This window comes from Strix uralensis, chromosome 1 (genome assembly GCF_047716275.1).
Source record: "Strix uralensis isolate ZFMK-TIS-50842 chromosome 1, bStrUra1, whole genome shotgun sequence".
NCBI classification, from domain to species: Eukaryota; Metazoa; Chordata; class Aves; order Strigiformes; family Strigidae; genus Strix; species Strix uralensis.
Genome location: NC_133972.1, coordinates 1,907,884 through 1,928,893, shown reverse-complemented (window position 1 = coordinate 1,928,893; position 21,010 = coordinate 1,907,884). Strand labels below are relative to the sequence as shown.

The 21,010-nt window shown below is 40.9% G+C and overlaps 1 protein-coding gene across 1 annotated transcript in view; it reads left to right on the top strand.

Moving 5' to 3' along the window:
• The window catches only part of OBSCN (obscurin, cytoskeletal calmodulin and titin-interacting RhoGEF), a 197,577-nt gene that overhangs the window by 73,504 nt on the left and 103,063 nt on the right, over positions 1-21,010 (top strand). The window contains exons 36-51 of the mRNA XM_074864825.1: positions 670-942; positions 2,470-2,736; positions 4,174-4,440; positions 5,277-5,543; positions 6,157-6,420; positions 7,009-7,275; positions 7,651-7,914; positions 8,827-9,093; positions 10,171-10,437; positions 11,740-12,003; positions 12,776-13,042; positions 13,854-14,117; positions 18,641-18,904; positions 19,240-19,503; positions 19,797-20,060; positions 20,589-20,852. Of these exons, the coding sequence (XP_074720926.1) occupies positions 670-942; positions 2,470-2,736; positions 4,174-4,440; positions 5,277-5,543; positions 6,157-6,420; positions 7,009-7,275; positions 7,651-7,914; positions 8,827-9,093; positions 10,171-10,437; positions 11,740-12,003; positions 12,776-13,042; positions 13,854-14,117; positions 18,641-18,904; positions 19,240-19,503; positions 19,797-20,060; positions 20,589-20,852 (4,254 nt within the window). The remainder of the gene's footprint in view (positions 1-669; positions 943-2,469; positions 2,737-4,173; positions 4,441-5,276; positions 5,544-6,156; positions 6,421-7,008; positions 7,276-7,650; positions 7,915-8,826; positions 9,094-10,170; positions 10,438-11,739; positions 12,004-12,775; positions 13,043-13,853; positions 14,118-18,640; positions 18,905-19,239; positions 19,504-19,796; positions 20,061-20,588; positions 20,853-21,010) is intronic.

The following is a 21,010-nucleotide window of genomic DNA, read 5'->3' as shown; positions in this document are numbered from 1 at the left end:
AAATTCCCTGTACTGGTTTTGTAAGTAGGATGAACATCAGGTACATTTTTGTATACGGTGATAACCTTATTTTATTTATTTATTTGTAGTTATGTGCATATCTATCTGTACCTATACAGGCAGGTTTTCAGGGCTCTTGTTTTGGTTCTTTTTCACTAAAGCTGCAGTCAGACATTGACTCCATTTCCCACTGTGCTTTATGGTTGGACTAAGCTCAAAGAGGGTAGGGGCTGGGTGATCCTCTCCCATAGAAAGCAAGTTATATTTGCCCTAGAAAAATGGAGGGGTTGTCATGGGAGGGGTCATCTGCTTATTGATGTCTAGAGCCCAGTGATGCTGTCAGAGACGCATCCTTTTAGCCTTTTCAGGTAGTTTCATTAGGAGACACTTTATAACGCTGGATTTGCATTGTACTGGCTACCTGTTCTGCTATATGCGTTCTGGTGTTTTGAAGTTGTCTTAATCCTATTTTGGTGTGTGTCCTGTATATATTATCTTCCTGTGAATGGTTTTTGTGTTCAATAACAGGGGAATTGTGTTTAAGTCTTCTGTATCATGAACATTTTTCTTTCTTGAAATATTCACATGGGAAATCTTGGAGTTTTCCATATCGATTTTCATGCTAGAAACTGAAGATTTCAGTAATTGATGTATCTATGTTCCTTTCAGGCCAGAAAGTGCTAATAACAGAAGACCTGGAAGATGTCACTGTGTTAGAAGGAGAATCTGCCATGTTCAAATGCAGAATCTCTCCTGTAGACTATAGCAAAGTGCAGTGGTTTTTGGATAAAACCCCACTCCACACCAATGAGCTTAATGAGATCCAGTCTCAGCCTGGTGGATATCACTTGTTAACATTGAAAAAACTCTCACTGAAGGACGCGGGGGTCATTACATTTGAAGCTGGTGATAAGAAAACATCTGCCAGTTTGGTTGTTAAAGGTAATTCAATCATAAAAACTGCAGGAGAGGAAAGAATGCGTAGAAATAAGTATGGGTTAATGTGGGTAGGAGAAAAGAACAAAAATGCTACAAATTTGGCCCTGTCATATGTATATTTGTATATGTTCAAGAAAATAGCATTACTTATATAATTAAACTACGGCTGAGGAATGAACACTTTGTAATCCTGGACAATTCTCAGTGTGTTTACTGGACCTTAGATGGGAATGTTATATTGTAGTGATGGTGCCTTGGATGCCTTGTCCAGATTTCCTTGAGCCAAGCTGATAGGGTGATGGAAAATGAGGAGAAATCAATAAGTTCAAGGGGGAAAAAACAAGTACAACCAATAAGTTTTTAATTTAGTTTTCATTGTTTGAAAAGCAACATTACGTGTATTCTCTGCCATTCATTGTTGACAAAGAATTGTTTTCTCTGGAAAAGTTAAACTGAGTTAAAACTGCAGTGTTAGTCTACTCCTATAGTGAGGGAGTAAAATGAATGCCAGAGAGCTCAAGAGTGCAGCGTTAGAGAGGTGTTTCTTACTGGAAACATAAATATTTCTCATTACCCAGAGATGTAAGACACAGAGTCTCTACTGTGTCAGCTCATATTCTCATTCTTTCCAGAATCACCATGTTTCTTGCAAAGAACTTTCTTTTCAAAATTTTAAAATTTGCTGAAATTTTGCCAATGCTACAGAAATATAAAAGGATTTTTTCTGAAGGCAAATGAAAGATCGTATTTGCAAAAGGCTGACTTCTTTTGGTAATGCTAATATGTGTTGCTATAGTACCAAAAATGAGTTTTGGTCTCCTGATTGATTGGGTTTTTATGAATTAAAAAGCATTAAGCTAGGGGGCATAAGATCTACCTTGGCCAGATTAGCTATTGGTATCTAGCTTAGGCTACTTCTATAAACTGTGTAGAAAGACAAGCACTTCCAGAGAGCAGTTCATCTTTTCTGTCCTAATAGCCTATTTTGGAAGTGAATATCTGGTCTCTGGAGGTGTCTGTCACCTTCCAGTGGTTGTAGAGACACCTTACATGACCAGTCTGAGCTATCTGCATGGTAGTTAGAGGATTCATACTGATGAGATAATATCTGCTCTGGATGACTGGCTTTGAGAAACCTGTATTGCACCTCACTTCATGCAGAATTAACTTTTCCACGTTCCGTTAGAAGGTTTAAACTAATCAGCTCACAGGTAAAAGGGCTTAGAAGAATCACGTCTCCATCTTGTTTCTATTTAGCAAGATGTGAGAGAGATCTTATTTACGTTCTTCAACAAGGATACTGCTTCTCAGCTTCTCCCAGATGACATTAGGTATTTACCAAACAACACTTTATGGCATGACGGGTGCCTTCCGGAGGTCTTTATAGTCATGGACACCGAATTCTTTGTTACTAACCTTGACCTGTAGTTTTGATACAAGTAATCTTGGATGTAAATCTCACAGATTACTTGTGATCTGAAAATCCACAATTCTTCTGAAACATCTCAGATGGTTTTTATGTGATTCTAGAGAAGCCCTGCATCTTCACAAAGGAGCTGGTTGATACTGAAGTCACTGAGGGAGAGGATGTGATCCTTCACTGTGAAACCTCCAAATCAGACAGCCCTGTAAAGTGGTGCAAAGATGGGAAGAGCCTTAGGAATTCTTCCAAGCATAACATCAGCCGGTCGGGATTTGAGGCCAAGCTTGTCATTCACAGGGCAGAAGAAAGAGACAGTGGCAGATATGAGTGTGAGGCTGGAGCAGCTAAAAGTAGTGCGGTTATTACTGTCAAGGGTAAGAACATTTGGAGTGATGGTTTGGGTCCTAACTTGTCATCTAACACCGAGGTCAGAGTAATAAATTGAAATAATAAAAATATGAAAATATACTGGAAAGGAACCTCATGTCTTTGCACCACAGTGCAGGAGAGGTTCTCATCAAATCATCCAGAACAGCACCCAGAGAGGTGACAAATGGGAAATAGGAAAATCCTTTATCTTACCTGGTTTTAGCTTTGTGAAAGTTAAGTGCCTAAGCTCTCGAGAAGAGAGCAATGGGTCACTAGAGGACAGTGGGTATCTCTGTAGGAGACCTTCTGAAGCTGTCTCCACTGATGGCCCTCTCCAAGGATGGAGCTCACACTCCCACATTTGTCTGGGTAATTGCTTTAGGCAGCCAAATTCATTGAGAATAATGCGCCCAAAGAGTGTGATAATGCAGGAGGTGCTATCTAAAGGGTTGCTGTCTGAGCTGAAGCAAAAGTTCCCTTCTTAGACACACCAGACTTTAGTGTACTTCCCTGAACGTGTTGGGTAAGCACCAAGTATGTTAAGTACGTGTTGGGTCTGAGCCGTGTCAGAATCGGGCTCATCTACTACCCGTACTATAAAAAGTGTTTAGTGTCCCAAAGTAGAGGTAAAAGTGGGACAGAAGAATAGGCTGTAGTTTTTCAATAGCCACAGGACAACTGCATCACAAATCTGTAGCTGACTTGCATATTCATAAGACAGCGGAAGTCAGGAAGAAATTGGGGTTTTTTCATGATCTGAGGGGAAAACACTTCAGCTGAGGGTTTTTTTTTCCCAGTAAGTGCCTTCCCTACACTAGCTCACCTTAAAGCCTTGAATCCCAGGCAGAAACAGAGCCTGCATAGGAATGTCCACAGGGATCCTTTCACGTACAGCTGTGCTTTCCTCTCTGTGTTTGCTCTGTGCTGTTTTTAAGTCTGTATTCATGTTGGACAAAAATATGTTGTGGGGTTTTTTATAATGAGGAATCAATACTGCCGGTCATAACAGAAAGTGCTTTGCCATTTCTCTGTGTCCTCTGTGTTATGTCCGAGTTGACCTCAGTAAAGTTTTACGGTTTTTGTGCCAGTGGTCCAGCTCTGACCACCCATCTGCAACACTGCAACACATTGTTTGTGTCATTAATAGTGCAGCATCTGCCACTAATGTTAATAATGACAACAGTCATAGCAGCAATGTCTTCAGTAGTACAGATAGTGATTAAAACGAAAATAAGCATATGGTCTCAAAACCTTTTTTTGCTGTTGTAGAGTGCTGGCAGCCAGATGTGAGTTGTCAGAATCTGTCTACTGCTTGCTAGTGCTTTTCCATTCCTGTGGTTTTCTATCTCAATAACGAAGTCTGAAACAAAAAAAAAAAAAAACAAAAGTGTTTTCCAATCTTGTGTGTTTCCTTAAACACTTGCAATATTCTTTTTCTGCAGAAATACCAGTTCTTTTCAAGCAAAAGCTCCAAAATGAAGAAGCTAAAGAAGGAAAACAAGTCAAGCTGACCTGTGAGCTCAGCAAACCTGATATCCCAGTGAAATGGATGAAAGGAGACACCGTTCTCTACGCCAGCGAGAAGTATGAATTTAAGCAGCATGGTACTGTGGCAGAGCTCATTATTCAAGATGTCAAATCGGTGGACTCCGGGGACTATACCTGCAGCACCGGGGAACTGAAAACCACTGCTCGGGTGAAAATAAATGGTAGGCAGAGTTAGATACGTTGCCACGCTTTCTTAATGCATTGCTTTAATAGAGTTTCTATTAAAGAAACCACACAGCACTTTGTGGCAGTGCCATCTACAAATTCATACATAAAATCTAATGATAAAATTGCATAGTTGTAAGCACCTGTATACATTTCATTCCTGTAATCTCACATTATATGTCTGGGACTTTAAATCTTTAACTTCCCACTGAGCAGAAAATAAATAAGTGCAGAGGGTTCATTTTCTACACCCTAGGTGACATGGCTGTGATTAAGACTGGATTTAGAGATGGAGACCAGGAGTGTTGGAGCACAAGAACATAAAAACATAAGTCCAGTCCCTAGCAAATTGCAGGTGACCACATGATTAATGTTTAGACCCCCAAACTCCCCAAAACATCCTTTTTAAAGGCTCTCAGATGCCGTATGCACTCCCCAAATGCCCTTAAACAAATACAGTACCTTCAGCAGTATAACAAAAGTAGTATGTGCTGGAGCAGAAATCGTGAGAGATACAGGGCATGAATACTGCTTCAGCCCTGCAGCAGCAGGGAATTTGTTAGGGGAGGATGCCCAGAGGACTCTGAAGGGGTCCTTATTAGAGAAACTTCCCCCATACTCCTAGGAAGCCACAGAGAGATGATAACACCTGGGGGATAGATTTCCTCCTGCTCCCAAGCAGAATCCCTTGGATGCCACAGAGCCAAGGGAGGGTCTAGGATGTTCTGCTCATTTGGAAAAGGACTGGTTTTAAGAGGTGACACCTATCATGGGGCACTTGTTGTACAGCAGGTCAAGAGAGCATGTCCTAGTCCCTGGTTCTGTGTTCTAGCTGTGCCTGTCCTTTTTAAACAAACCCTGGAGAATATGGAAATAGAAGAGGGGAAATCTGTCTCCATGCGCTGCGAACTCACAAAAGCTGATGCCACTGTGGTGTGGAAGAAGGGAGAGGCCACACTCCGGGCAAGCGACAAATATGAAATGAAGCAGAAGGGGACAGTGGCAGAGCTGGTGATTCATAATGCAGAGCCAGGAGATGCAGGAAGATACACCTGTGACACTGGAGACCAGCAGACCACAGCCCACGTCAAAATCCATGGTAGGAATAAGACACTTGGTTGTGACGATTTGTTGTTCTTGATGTGGTCCTGCTAGCTCCTGCACATTTATGGTGAACATTCAGAAAAAAAGGGATCAGTACAAACAAAAGGCAGCTCTGGCTGGGTCCATTATGTTCTCTGTTTTCTAGGACAATAACTCCATGCTAAAACGTAGCAATCAAATATACCTAATAACATGATATCTTTCCTTGCCTCTGAAATAACTGTTCTGCTTTCTGCTCTGGACAGAGGCGCTTGTCTGAGCTCTAAACTGTAAGGTAAGAAGGGCCTCAGTTACACATTTTGTTAAAGAATATGCAGTTCTCTTCTGCACTTTCTCAGCAAGTTTTTCATGTGTCTGTGACCATCAGCATTTGAGCAGCAGAAGGGTAATTACCTTGATATTCTAATTCTTGAGAAATAATTGTTTTGTTTTTATTTCCTCCCAAACTCATGGTGTGCTGTTGTAAATATGAATAGAGTCCTGAAAGTGCAGGTAGGTCAGAGCTTATTAGCTGTGCCAAGAGAATTTATTTTGGTTTTAAGTCCCATATAAGGTCTCCAGTTGGTAATGATGCTCCTAAATTAAAATGAGAATGCTTCATTCCTCAGCTGTCTCTGTGCTCATCAGAGAAGAGCTGAAGAACGTGGAAGCTGTGGAAGGTGGGACAGCCACCCTGCGATGCCAGCTGAGCAGAGAGGCCCCCGTGGAGTGGAGGAAGGGACACACTCTTCTCCGGCCGAGTAACAAGTACAGGATGAGGCAGGAGGGCACGGTGGCTGAGCTGCTGATCCATGACCTGGACCCAAAGGACGCTGGAGACTACACATGTGTAGTGGGGAATCAAAAAACCACAGCAGCCTTATCAGTGAATGGTAAAAAGTCAGAAATAACCCTTGAAACTCTGGAACATTTTTGTCCATCTGTTCCCTCCTCCTTTATGTTCATCTGTTCCCTGCTCCAATATTCCCTTGCAACACCTACCTTTATGTCCTGCTTCTACTTTTTTCATCCTTCCACTTTTTCATGTTGCCATGTCACTTCTTTCCTCCATCCACGATCAGCGTTCATTATGCCCAATGTTGTATGTGTGTGTTGTGTTGTCTTCTCACCTTTCCTCAGGTGAAGGGTGCTGACATATATGTGTGTTTTCCTGAATTAGTATGGAAACGTAAGATTCCTTGGGATTTTCTGTTAAGGAAAGTTCATCACCTTTAATGATGAGGATGAGTTTGTCATTTATATGCATGACCCCAATAATGATCAAGCACACTTTGATTCCCACAGAACAATTTACTAGAGATTTTTTTTTACCAGCCACAAAAATAAAAGCAGGATGTGTTTAAGGATAAGGGTGTTGGAATAAGGCTTAGGTAGTCATACGATCAAACATAATTCAGCCTCTGACCAGAGATCTGGGCAGGGCCTTGGGTTGCAATCCCTTTTCATTCTGCATCTCTCAGCCCTGCCAATCCGTTTCAAAAAAGAGTTGAAGAACGAGGAAGCCACCGAGAGTGGGACGGCCACGCTGCAGTGCGAGCTGAGCCAGGCTGTGGACTCAGTCGAGTGGAGGAAGGATGGGAAGGTGCTGATGCCAAATGGCAAATACAAAATGAGACGGGAAGGGCGTTTTGTTGAGCTGGTTATCCAAGACCTAGACTTGACCGATGCTGGGAGCTATACCTGCGTGTGTGGAGACCAGAAGACAACAGCTGCTTTGAGAGTGAATGGTAACCGTTCTACTCGTGTTTCCCGTTAAGCCCTAGACTTAATATGTTTAGCAGCATTTGCTGCTCATTTGAAGCTTGGTCAGTGTGATTTCTTAGAGGTTTCATGCTCTCAGCTCTGTGGTACCAAAGAGTCACCCTATTAGAGAATATTCCCTCATGCTTTTTTGCTTTGAGATGGCACAGCTATGTTGTATATTGTTTTATCTAATTTGTTTCTCTCTACTGTAGGAGGTTTTACCCCCCCCTTTCAACTGTATCCACCTAGCAGTAGTGCATTTCTGGTTAAATGTATACACTGGCCCAGTAACTCACAGCAGAGTCCAGTTCATTTTGATCTAGCGCTGATCCCTTCTCTGTTGGTATTGCATCCTTCAGCCTTGCCTATCCTCTTCCAAGAAGAAGTGTTGAACAAGGAAGCTACAGAGGGGGAGGCAGTCACTTTGCATTGTAAACTGAGCAAATCGGCCCCAGTCGAGTGGAGAAAGGGGAATAAGGTCCTCAAGCCAAGTGAAAAATACAAAATAGAGCAGGAAGGTCCCTTTGCAGAGCTGATGATCCGGGATTTGGATTTGGCGGATGCTGGCGATTACAGCTGTGTGTGCGGAGATCAACAGACTACAGCTGCTTTGACAGTAAATGGTAAAAAGAAATTCTCAGCATGTGTCCCAAGTAAACTTCTATAATTCCAAGATCTCTTCCTCTTTTTCTCCTTTTTCACCTGGTCTCTGTATACTTTCTATCCTCCCCCCTTCTGATTTATTTTTCTATCCTGCTTTCCTTCTCTCTCTCTTCTTTCACCCGATGCCCTCTTCATGTGCTGATTGTCTTCCTAGGTGCTATGTTTGAATGACAAGTGGAGTACAAGTCTCCAACTCAACACAATCTCCCTAGTCCAGCATAGCTGCTTGTTTAAAAGTTTTCACACAGGGACTGATCTAAAAGTGGGAATAATATTTTCTTTTTGTAACCTAGACTGTTACACTTGTTGCTCCTAAGAGGAACAAGTTTTTTCAAGGACTACCTTAATGAAAAGTAGCTTTTTCATGCTCCTGCCCTTTTTCAGCAATTTTGGCTTAACTCTTTCAAGGCATATACTTTCTCTCCGCAGAAAGCTGACAGCATGTTTGTAACGGCTCTGTTTTAAGGAACTCTACAAAAATGCAGGTAGTGCCATGAATCATGCACTTCTGAACAACTTCTGTTTTTCTCAAGGGAAACAAAATGCTCTGGGTCTCATATTAAAATATGGCCTCCAGTTTTGCCCCTTTAAATTTATGGTGTATAAAGTAAAGGGTAGATGGCTTGTCAACTAATTTTGCAAATAGACAGACTTGCTTCTAAAGCAAGTTTTAAAGTGTGAGGACAAAAAATTGAAGATTAGACTGAAATCTCTTTTGAAATGTTAGAGATTGGAACAAAATCCTGGAGTGTGAAGAAGGTCTTGTGGCTTCAGTGTCATGCAGGTTCAGGGAGATAAGAGAAGAGAGCAAGTAGATGATGGGTCAGGCTTTCTCAGCTTTGATGCTGTGTCCTATCGCATTTACTCTGCAGTCCTGCCCGCTCTTTTCACCAAAGAACTGACAGATGAAGAAGCCACAGAAGGTAAAAGTGTCTCTCTGCACTGTGAGCTGAATAAGGCTGCTGCTAACGTGGAGTGGAAGAAGGGATTCAAGACCCTCAAATCAAGCGACAAATACAAAATGAAACGCGAAGGTGTTGTTGCTGAGCTTATAATCCAAAATCTAGACACGACGGATGCTGGAACTTATTCCTGTGTGTGCGGAGACCAGCAGACCATGGCAGTTTTAACAGTACATGGTAAAACAAACAAAACGAGACATGTACTAAAAGTAACTATCCTGTTTTCACTGTTCATTTGGAGAGGCACCTGGTTACCCTACCATCTCCTTCCTTCTGCCAGACCCTTATCCACAGCTCACTGATGCTAGTGAAGTGTTCCCACTGATGTCAGTGCAGCCGGGGTCCGTGGCACAAGGCAGGTGTCAGTGTACAAGCTCAGAGTGTAGGCGACCAGGGTTGCTGCTACTGTTTTAATTAGGGTCCATCATTTTGTTTTTCCCTTGAAAGTTCCTTTATTGGTCTCCCCATTATGCTCAAGCCCATAAAAATATGTTGCCTCAAAGGGATTATGACTTAGGGATTTTAAGGTTTCGTAAAATTCCTAAAGGTTAGGTTATTCCCTGGAATCTTATTCCCATACTCCATTCCTGGGACAACAAGGTGCTTTCATACATACAGGCCAGTTGTCATTGCGTTGAGTTACTGTCCTGTCTAAAGCAAGCCCAAACCTTCTAAGGGATAAAACCATTCTCAGGGAGAACTTTGATTTTTACTGCAACTGACATGTTTGAAAGGATATGTCAGTTCAGGTGAAAATGCTTGTTTTCCCACCATGAATGGAAATGAAATTATTCATTTCAAACTGACATCTAGAATGAAACTCCAGTGTTTCATTTTTTTAATGTACAATGTCTTTTTGTTCTCTTAAGTATGTGAAAACATAGCAAACATCTTCCCATTATAGTTTAAAAAGTCACATAAGAAAACCAATTTTTTTTTTTCAGAAATTTCAAATTAGTATCTATTCTTTTTGCTTGAAATTTCACAGGAAAAAATTGGGTTTTCTACTTCTATTTGTATCTATTTGTGACTCTGAGTACATGTAAAATACCTCTATGGATCACTGCAAGCATTGAATCCTTTCCTGGTGATGACATTTCTTTCCTCATACTGATTCATGGATACTACTCAGAATCTATGTTTTTGTATTGATAAATCAATTCCAGATAAAGGGGAAATGGAAAATTAAACAACACTGTTTAATTTTAACTCTTTGGAGCATTACATCTCACTGCTCGTATTGCTATCCTTCAGCTTTACCTGCATTTTTCAAAGAAGGATTGAAGAACAGAGAAGCCACAGATGGTGCAACAGCCACTCTGCACTGTGAGCTGAGCAAGGTCGGTGTCCTGGTGGAGTGGAAAAAAGGGGACAAGACACTCAAACCGAGTGATAAGTATAGGATGAGACAAGAAGATACTGCTGCAGAGCTGCTGATCCGAGATCTGGAGGTGGAAGATACAGGAGAGTATACCTGTGTGTGTGGAGACCAGAAGACCTCGGCTGTCTTGACAGTCCATGGTAAAAAGCCATTCTCTGCTATCATAGTGGTACCTCAAGAAGATCCCTTTTCTCTGAGAGGTTCCTTTCCTACTTGCTTTGATGTTTTGATTCTGCAGAATTTTCTTGGTTGTCTGGCTGAGTTTCATCCCATCTCCCACTGTCTGTTAGTTTGAAACTGATGGCTTTATAGCAAAGTAGAGTTGTGAGAATTTCTCTTCTTAGTCTTCACTTTTAAAAAAGTGAAAAAGGTACCTGTATGTGAGGTCAAGAGTGAGCAGACCTCTAGCAGCAAGATTATTCTCAGATGGTTTGTCCTTGTGTCTCTATGACGTCAGTGGATTTCGGTCCTTAACTTGAAGGATAGTTCTTTAAAAATGCTGAACTCAGTGAGAGGTTTTTCCATTCAGGAATAAATGACTGTCCTCCTCTTTTGTGATACATTCTGCTGAGGAAATGGTACTTTCCAAAAAAATATCTCCAAACCATTATTCCACAGGCCCTAATTTAGGGAGTAGTGAGACAGATTTTGTTCCTGTCTCTGCCACGGTGAATAGCGACGAGTTTTGGTTGCCCCTCCAGAAGCAGCAGTTCACATACAGTTCCAATAGATTAAAGAATAGTTTTTATTTGAGATATATCTTAAGGATAAGATGCTTCTAAGGACACGGACAAAACTATGGAGGCAAAACTCTTTTCTCTCAGATTTTCTGCATGCTTTTACTCCCTCTTCTTTCTCCCAGCTGGAAGTACCTCTGTTCCTCCCCTCCTCTGAGCTGGCACTTTCTTCCCTGTGCAAGTCACTTCCTTTTTACTATAGTGGCACACCACAAGGCAACTTGTTGAATGCTGCTAAAAAAGCCCTGTATTCTTGATATTAGAGCCATTATGACCTTGGCAATTGTGGTTTAAAGGTGCACCTGAAGTTATATTACTGATTTTTTTTCTGAACCAGAAAAATTATGGTGTCAGGAAAGGCAGAGGTCTCCAGCTAGCAGTGATGTCACCTGGAGAGATGACTTTCAATCAAAATTCAGGTCATCAGTGTTCAAGGTAGATGATTTCAGACTGAAAGAGGTAGAGAGGACTACTGGAGTCAGCTGGGAAGTGGTGAGCATGCTGCATAAGTCAGTGTTAGAAGCAGGTCATGGTGGCAATTATCCCTGCGAGATCCTTCAGTAGTTTTCTAACAGATCCAGTTTTCAAGACTATATAATTTGTTTTCCTCTAATAGGGAACGACTAGCCTCAGGACCTAGTCCTAAGTTCCTCAAGGTCTGGTTAATGGTTTTGATGTCCTCTCTGTTTATATTACATCCCATAGCTTTGCCTGCACTGTTCAAAAAAGAACTTGTCAATATGGAAGCCACAGAAAACGGGACGGCTGTTCTGCAGTGTGAGCTAACTAAACCCACCCCGGTGGAGTGGAGGAAAGGGCAAAAAGTGCTCAATCCTAGTGACAAGTACAAAATGAGACTGAAGGATACCATTGCTGAGCTGACAGTCCATAGCCTGGAGGAACAAGATGCAGGCGTTTACACATGCGTGTGCGGAGACAAGATGACTACTGCATCCCTGACAGTGCATGGTAAAATACATAAGTTTAATAGGGATTTTCTCCTTTGTCATCTGTGATCTCATGTAGGATCACAAACTTGTCTTGATCCCATCTATTATTTTAAATTGGTATGACAGCTGTATCAACCACTGGGAATATTTTTTACTGAAAGTCCTTCTCTTAAGACTGAGAAATAGTACCATACAGTCTTTTTTTCCCTGTTCTTTCATGTTAATGGAGTCTGGAAGCAGATAATGAAGACCTCAGTGAAGTCATAAATAGCATTTTCAGTATTTCCATTAATTAATTTCTCTGGGCACATCACTGAGATTTCACTTGTTTTACTTGTTTTCTTGAATGGAATTGAAACGTGCTGTGTTATGATAACAACTAGGAAAGGCAGGTGACAATGATACACTGCAGCCTGGAATTTTAAATAACATAGTGTTCATCTAAATTGTTCATCTGATCTTAAAATAGAGCTGTGCATAGTTCCTTGAAATCTTGGGATCAGCTTTCTCTTGTTATGTCTTAAAATGCCTTTAAATCATACCTTCCAGCACTGAAATTATAGTTTTACAACACTGATTTCCAAATCAGTTGTGACATGCTGGATGTGGTGTGTTGCAAAGCACAAAGCAGGGATGCCCCCGTAATCTTCTTTTGCCTCTCAGGTACATTCTAGAATATTCTAGTATATTCTAGAACTTTTGGAGATTTAAAGGGTTTTAATCCAGTGGAGCAGTCAAGATTCAGTATTTCTTCCGTTTTAAAGTGGTCTCTTTTCATCTGTGGTCTTCAGCCCTTCCTCCGCATTTTAAAAAAGAGTTGAAGAATGTGGAAGCCACAGAAAATGGCACAGCCACTTTCTGCTGTGAACTGAACAAGCCTGCAGCTGCCGTGGAATGGAGAAAAGGAGACAGAGCCCTGGAGACAAATGAAAAGTTCGCTATGAGATGCGAGGGCACAACTGCTGAGCTGGTGATCCGTGATTTAGATCTGGCAGATGCTGGAGATTACACATGTTGTTATGGAGATCAGAAAACTACTGCTGCACTAAAAGTGAATGGTAAAAAAAAAAATAAAATTCAAATTAAGGGGATTATTTTCAAGCAGTTGTTGTTTAAGAATATGATAGTATCAGCTTTGAAATTGCAGCCCCGTTTCTGATAATTTTAGCAATATGTGATTGGCATGGGCATAAATATTTGAATACACTGGTCAGTATCAGGCACTCATCAGGTGTTCGTTGCAAATATTTCAGATATTCATCTTGGTTCCAACTTACTACTTTGATGCTCATGTTCAGTACAAGTTGCTAAAAAAGGAAAATCATTATTGTAATGTTAGTTGGAAAGACATTTCAATCCTAAAGTTAAGAATATTACAATTTGATTATGAGCTATTTTTGATATAGTCTTAGTGTGTCAGAATAATTTGACAGTCAAGTTCTGCTAGACCATTATCTGAGAAGAGATCTCACAGGAAAGTGAGATTGATGACTCAGATATAGTTTCATTTATCAACTTTTTCAGTAATAATTTGCATTGTGATAGAACTTACACACTCAAGCTGGGCTTTATTTTCCCTTTTGCCAGGCAATACCCAAAGTAAGGTAGGGCTCAGTCTGGCAGAGTCTGAAGTTGAGACTGGTGTGGTTCTCCATTTCATGCCATGGACCATACTGTAAAAAAAACTCTGACTTATGAACAATGTGTTCTCCAACTTTCCAGATCACCGTCATACATTCCCCAGAGTGGTTATCAATCCTATTTGATTAGGGAAGGCTTTGCTTGCTGCAGGTGGTTGACAGACCACAGATAAATAGTTACTTGGATAGCTGTCACGGTCATACATTCTGCTCATTTTGAACTCCTCAGCCTTGCCGGCACACTTCAAGAAAGAGATGAAGAATGAAGAAGCCACAGAAGGTGGAACAGTCACGCTGCAATGTGAGCTATCTAGGTCTGCCTCTGTGGAGTGGAAAAAGAAACACAAAGTGCTCAGATCAAGTGAAAAATATACTATGAGACAGGAAGGTACTACTGCACAACTGCTGATCCATGCTTTAGAAGTCAAGGATGCTGGGGAGTATACCTGTGTGTGTGGAGGTGAGAAGACTACGGCAGCACTGACAGTGCGTGGTAAGAAAACAGAAATAATTTTTTGTGTGATGTGTCTCCTGTCTCCTCTGGAAGCCTCAGTACTGACACACAATGAGTTCTTTCTCTAATCTTGCCATCGTTAATTCTGTCAGTAATGGATTTTCCCTTTTTTATAGTGATTTTTTATCTAATTCCAACTAGAATTGTAGTTCCGTGGATTACACTAACGGTTTCCCTCTTTTCTTCTCCTTGCTCTTGTGGTGCACAGCTATACTGCTTTGCACCACACTGAAGGCTGAAGCATGACACACGTTTACATTTTTTGTTCTGTTTTACTTACTTTGGACTTGAGCATAGAGACATGGGTAGCAGGAACATTCATCCTAAGAGAGATCTTAGATTTCAAGTTACATTAGGATTTGACAGATAACATTAGATAATGCAAACAAAACGTGATTCGGTTCAACTTTTCTATATAATTCTGACCAAGGGTCATGTAGATTTATGTTCTGGTATTGTAGAATACTCAGCACTATAGTGTGAGAGTACTTCACAGTCCTCAGTCAAATTCATCTGCAAACTTTCCTTGGAAGAGAGGGAAACTTTATTTCCACTATTAACATAGGACAGTAGGAAGTTGTTTCAGCCGTCTTTCTCACCTGAAATGTCAGTAGGTCAATGAGTCCATTTCTTTACTTTACAACCAATACACCAAGTATGGCTTCAGTCTTGAACTTCCAGTTTAACCATGGAAAAAAGAATTGGAAAGGACCTTGACAGGTCACCTAGTCCATCCTTGAGCCCCAATTCACCCACACCCCTACCTAGCCTCACTCTAGTGAGGAAGAATTTGCAGTTCCCCTGGACATTCATTCCTCTGCTTAGCCATCAATACTGCCAGAAAGTTCTTCCTAATTTCAACGAAAGTCTCTCAAGCTGGCTTAGTCATTACTTCTCATCCTATATCCTGTAGAGATGGAGAAATATTTGCTATTTTCCTTTCTGTGAAAGATTTGAAAACTTGTATCATGTCTCCTTTTTGTCTTCTCTTCTGGACTAAGCACCTTCAATCCTTTCACTCTTTCTTCATAGGTCATGTTTTCTAGACTTCAGCTCATCTTTGTTGCTTTCTGGACCATCTTCTGTTAATCCACATCTTTCTAGAAGTGTGGTGGCCAAAAGCAGACTACAGTGCGCCATCTGAGCCTTTGCCAGACGGGAGTAGGATGGAAGGACTTCGTGTTTCTTGCATATGACACTTAATTTTATATATCCCTATTATGATGTTTGCTTTATTCACATCAGAATTGCATTTTTTGACTTGCATTTGCTCCATAATCTCCCGTAACCCCAAATCTCTCTCTGCAGATCTGCTGCCTGTTATTCCCCATCTTATATTTATGTTGTTGATTGTTCCTAAATATAGTATTTTGCATCTGCTTTTGATGAACTGTAGCCTATTTTTTTCACCACTGCTTCATCAAGATCTTCTGTATCCTAATCCTGTTTAACAAAGTGCTTTTGGCTTCCCTCCCTTTCCATCTTGAGATCATCTGCAAAGTTAATGAGAACTCTGCATTTCATTGTTCAAGTCACTCAAGAAAATGCTGAATAATACTGGACTGCGGAGTACTGAGGAACTCTGCTCAACTCATTGTCTCATTGTGAGTGTAAATCACAGTTGAATTATCTTTTGACCGTGGTTTTCAAATTAGTAGTGCTTCCTACTGTAGTTCCACCTAAACCAAAATTAAAGAGCTTTACTAAAATCAAAGTATACAGAACATACGGTGTCTCCTTATCAGTGAAGCTTATTAACCTGTGTCAAGAAAAATTACACTGGGCCACTCATTCATGAAGAGAAAAGCTCTTGGCAAGTCCAAGTGTATCGCTACAATATTTTTCAGAGAATTAAAGTTAAGCTGAAATGGCCACAATACCTTGAATCATATCTCTGTCTCCCACCTCTTCCCGTTTTTCCAAGACAAACACTGTGAACAGGATTCAGCTTGTAGATCAAGACTGGTGAGTGTTCCTAAATTCCGTATGCTGTCAGTGGAGCTCTAGTCAACACAGTCAATGGAAGCCAGGGAGACATCCAATTCACCTCTATAGCGGACATTTACGTTTGGTCAGAAGGTAGCTCCATTGGCATTGGCTTTCTTGACTGTCCTGGGAGTTTAGATTCTTGGTTTACGTGGTAAGAACTAAACGTGTGTATTTCAGCCTGTGAGAACTTTTCCACCTCTGAGTTTCCATTCCTTTTATATTTGTGGAACACCACCCATTCTCTGATTTCTCCAGTGTAACTGTTAATGTCTGATACTGGTTGAGCCTATACCTTAAGCATTCCAGGACAAATTATTTAATGACACCAAGGTGCTTTGAGAATATTTGGTTTATTCAAATATTCTCTAATCCTTTTTTTCCTTATTCTAGCCAGAATTCTTATTACTTTCTTAGCTATTATTAACCTTTAATGTTAAAGAAGAAAAAGGAATTAAACACTTCAGCTTTCCCCATGTCACTCACCATCAACTTACATTCCTGAAAGAGAGGTAGACCAACCTCTCCCTTGTTGTTTTTCTTCCTTCTAAACTACTTACAGAATGTAATTTTATTATTTCTGTTTCTTTCTAGTTCAGGCTGGCCAGATTTCCTGGGATTTGCATGCTAAAATTCTGATACAGCAAAGAGCCACAAGTTGAACTGTGAGCAGAGGACATGGAAAGCTCCTGCAGTAGTGATCTTGCCGCCCAGTTGCTGCATAAAACTACCTACAGAATTCAGCTGTGTCTGGAGACGTTTGATATCAGCATCATTTTGCAGATTACCTTTCAGCTCCTCTTTCATGTTGGTCTCTTTGTCAATGAGGTGACAGAGTCCAGGAATGGGGGACTGCCTTCTTGATACATGCAGGGAACCTGGCTTTTCTGGTTTTGCCTCTGCATTCTGTAGTATTTCTTTTGCATCCACCATTTTATAGGTCTCTTGAGTTTCAGGACATTGAAGAATTTGTGATATAGTCTGACTCTTCTTGACGATCCTTGGAGTGAGGTAGTCTGTGTAATTATGCCCTTAATATTGTATCTTTGAGGAGTTTTCCACTCTCTTAAACTACCTCATTCATTAAGTTTGCTCCTGTTTGATCACAAGTACCAATTCTTGAATTATTGAAGCTTGCTTTCTTGTTGCCCACAGAATTTCCTTTTGCTCTTCTCCATCATTACTTGTCCTAAAATCCATGAGCTTCTGATTCATAACTGGTATCTGCTCAATTATCCTCCACATCTGTATTCTCAAATATTTATTTCTTGTTGGTTAGATTCAGGACTTGTCTTCTTCTGTTCTTTTGTATATATTCTATATCCAAAAGTGATCTTCACCCCATTCCAAAGACTTAGCAGACGTTGTCCCATCCTACTGCTCCCACAGTGTATATTACCATGTTACCATCCAGTCTCAATGATTCTGTTGGTTGTTCCAAAAGGGACAGGGTGTTAGGATGCACCTGAACTTCATGTGAGGGTCTTATAGCAGATTTCCTCAATGGAGACATCATCTTTCTTTTTCCATTTTATTGTTACCCAAGTGCTTTCAAGAGGTCTCTCTGATTCTGCTCTTCAGCCTCACTCTAGCTCTCAGTCTAGGTCTGTAGGCATCCTTAACATGTAAGGTAAAGCCTTTTTTTTTCTTTAGCTTTTTTCCCTGATCGTTGTGTAACCTGCTTTATTACTTTTCCTGGGCTGAATTACACTGAGAAAATTACAATTTTGACCATACATGAAGTTTTCCCATTCCTGCTGTTTATTCTCTATATATCTCTAAACCAACCAGCAAATTTACCCATTGTTTGAGACCCTTTTGTGGTTATGATACAAATTAATATCTTCCTTCTGTGAGATGATCCTCATGTCAATAAGTAGGCATGGATAGATACTGGTAAATATCAAGTTTTAGTTTTTTGGTGACTGTCTTAGTTTAATCCCAGCCATCAACTAAGCACCACACAGTCGCTTTCTCACTCTCCCCACCCAGTGGCATGGGGGAGAGAATTCGAAAAAAAAGTAAAACTCGTGGTTTGAGATAAAAACAGTTTAATAGGACAGAAAAGGAAGAAAATAATAATAATAATAATAATAATAATAAATTAGAATATACAAAATAAGTGATGCACAATGCAATTGCTCACAGCTCACTGACCGATGCCCAGTCAGTTCCTGAGCAGTGGTCCCTGGCCAGCTTTCCCTCCATTTTATGTATTGGGCATGATGTCATATGGTATGGAATATCCCTTTAGCCATTTTGGGTCAGCTGTTCCAGCTGTGTCCCCTCCCAACTTCTTGTGCCACTCCAGCCTTCTCATTGGCAGGGTGTGAGAAGCTGAAAAGTCCTTAAGTAGTGTTTAAAACATCAGTGTGTTATCAACATTATTCTCATACTAAATCTAAAACACAACACTATACCAGCTACTAGGAAGAAAATTAACTCTATCCCAGCTGAAACCAGGACAGTGGCCAAGAACTGCATATCATGAAAATGTTTGCTCCTTTGTTTCTCAGCCCTTCCTGCTCTCTTCAAAGAAGAGTTAAGAAATGAGAAAGCCACAGAGGGTGAAGTAGTGACTCTGCGCTGTGAGCTGACCAAGGCCGCTTCAGTGGAGTGGAAAAAGGGACACACAGTACTCAAACCTAGCGAGAAATACAAGATGAGACAGAAGGATGTCACTGCAGAACTGGTGATCCATAATCTAAATGAGAATGATGCTGGTGATTATACCTGTGTGTGTGGGGATAAGCAGTCCACAGCTTCCTTAGCAGTACATGGTAATAACCAATTTTATCTAGATGTCCTTATTATCGAGCTTATGGTTTGAATTAATTTTTCCTTCATGTTTGTTGTTATCTCTGCATAGTTCCTCTGAGTCTGGCTTTGCATGTCATAGTCATGAGAATTAATTTGTATTTTGTGATTTAAGGGAAAACCTTCATCTCATTTCCTAACACAAAGTGGTTTTAGGACCTGATCCCTAAAATAGACATGAAATCAGGCCCGAAGACAACTCCGCACTGGTGACCTCGCCTTTCCTTCCCCCACCCCTGCCATTCACCAGGAGGCTGTTTGCTGCTCCATTTTAACCCTCTGTCCATTGCATCCTCAGCACTGCCTGCACGCATCAAGGAGAGCCTGAAGGATGAGGAGGTCACAGAAGGTCAAGCAGCCACTCTGTGCTGTGAGCTGACCAAAGTTGCTCAAGTAGAGTGGAAAAAGGGAAGCAGTTTGCTCAAAATCAGCGACAAATACAAAATGAGACAGGAAGGCACAATTATGAAGCTGCTTATCCGTGACGTAGAATTGAAAGATGCTGGAGAATACACTTGTGTGTGTGGAGAACAGGAGACAACAGCTGCCTTGATAGTGCACGGTAAAAAACATGCATATATCTGTATTATTGTGTTTTTCTCTATCAGCTATTGATTGTGTGTTCACCTGTGGCTGAATATGTATCTCTAAATTTGTAAGCTGTCTCTAAGACCTGGTTGCATCCAGGCTGCTTTTTTGTTTCTGTCTATTGGTTTGTCCATTGTTCCAGAATTATGAGGAAAGAAAACTCTTTCCACTTTAATATGTTCTCTGCTTCTGTACCACCCCATCCTTCCCATCACCTGTGTGCCATGTGTCATTTTTAATGTCCTCTGTCTGTTTTGTGACCTTCAGCTCTGCCTGCACTTTTCAAAGAAGAACTGAAGGATCTTCAAGCCATGGAAAGCCAAACAGCCACTCTGTACTGTGAACTGACCAAGGCTGCAGCTGTGTCATGGAAGAAAGGAAACAAAATACTCAGGGCAAATGAAAAATACATCATGCGGCAGGATAATGCCCTTGTTGAGCTGGAAATTTGTGATCTAGAGCTGCAGGATGCAGGAGATTACACCTGTGTGTGTGGAGACCAACACACCATGGCTTCTCTGACAGTGAATGGTAAATTCATCTTGCAGATGACTGTTCATTTTTTGTTTCTCTGAAACATCCTGCTGCTGTACGAAGTGTTCACAAACATCTTTTTCCTAGGAACTAGTTTGAGTTCAGGAAAGGAGAACTTCTTGTTCTGACATTTAATTTTGCTCTGATATTCCTGAAAACGGAGATGGGATGAGTATTTCTCCATGCAGTCAAACTGCTATGTTGTAAATTTAAGGAAATAGTGCCTAGGAAATGCTCCTGTTAGACCAGCTGAGATGTCCTGCCCCCATGGAGGGTGGACTTGCGATAAATTCTTTAGATTGCCTCTTAAATCCATCCATCCTGTTGTACTTCAACCTGTCAGCTCAGCACTTCTTCTCTTACTGTCACTGCTGGATTTAGTTTTCCAGATCATCACAGTGATAACCTCAATGGCCAAAGACCCTGACTTGGTCAGATTTGAACTTCTGTTGAGAGTTCATGATGCTGATCACAAATGCAGAGGTCTTAGTTTAAATATGCTATCTATTGACTTTCCATTCCCAGCCCTGCCGGTGCTTTTCAAGAAAGAACTGAAGAATGAAGAAGTCCAAGAAGGAGCATCAGTCTCTCTGTATTGTGAATTAACCAAAGCAGCTCCAGTTCAGTGGGAAATAGGGTCCAAACTGCTCAAAGCAAGTGACAAATATCAAATGAGACAGCATGGCACCACTGCAGAGCTGGTCATTCATGACCTAGACATAAAAGATGCTGGAGATTACACCTGTGTGTGTGGTGACCAGAAGACAACAGCAACCTTAACAGTTCATGGTAAAAAGACCTTAATAAAATTGATAAATAGCTCTATAGATAGACATCAGTCTGAAATTCAACTGTTTCTGCCAAGGGTCAGTAACTTGTGTTTGTTTTCATCCCTTTCTCTTCATTCTATGTATAACTCATTTTTTACTGAGAAAGAATAGCTCAGG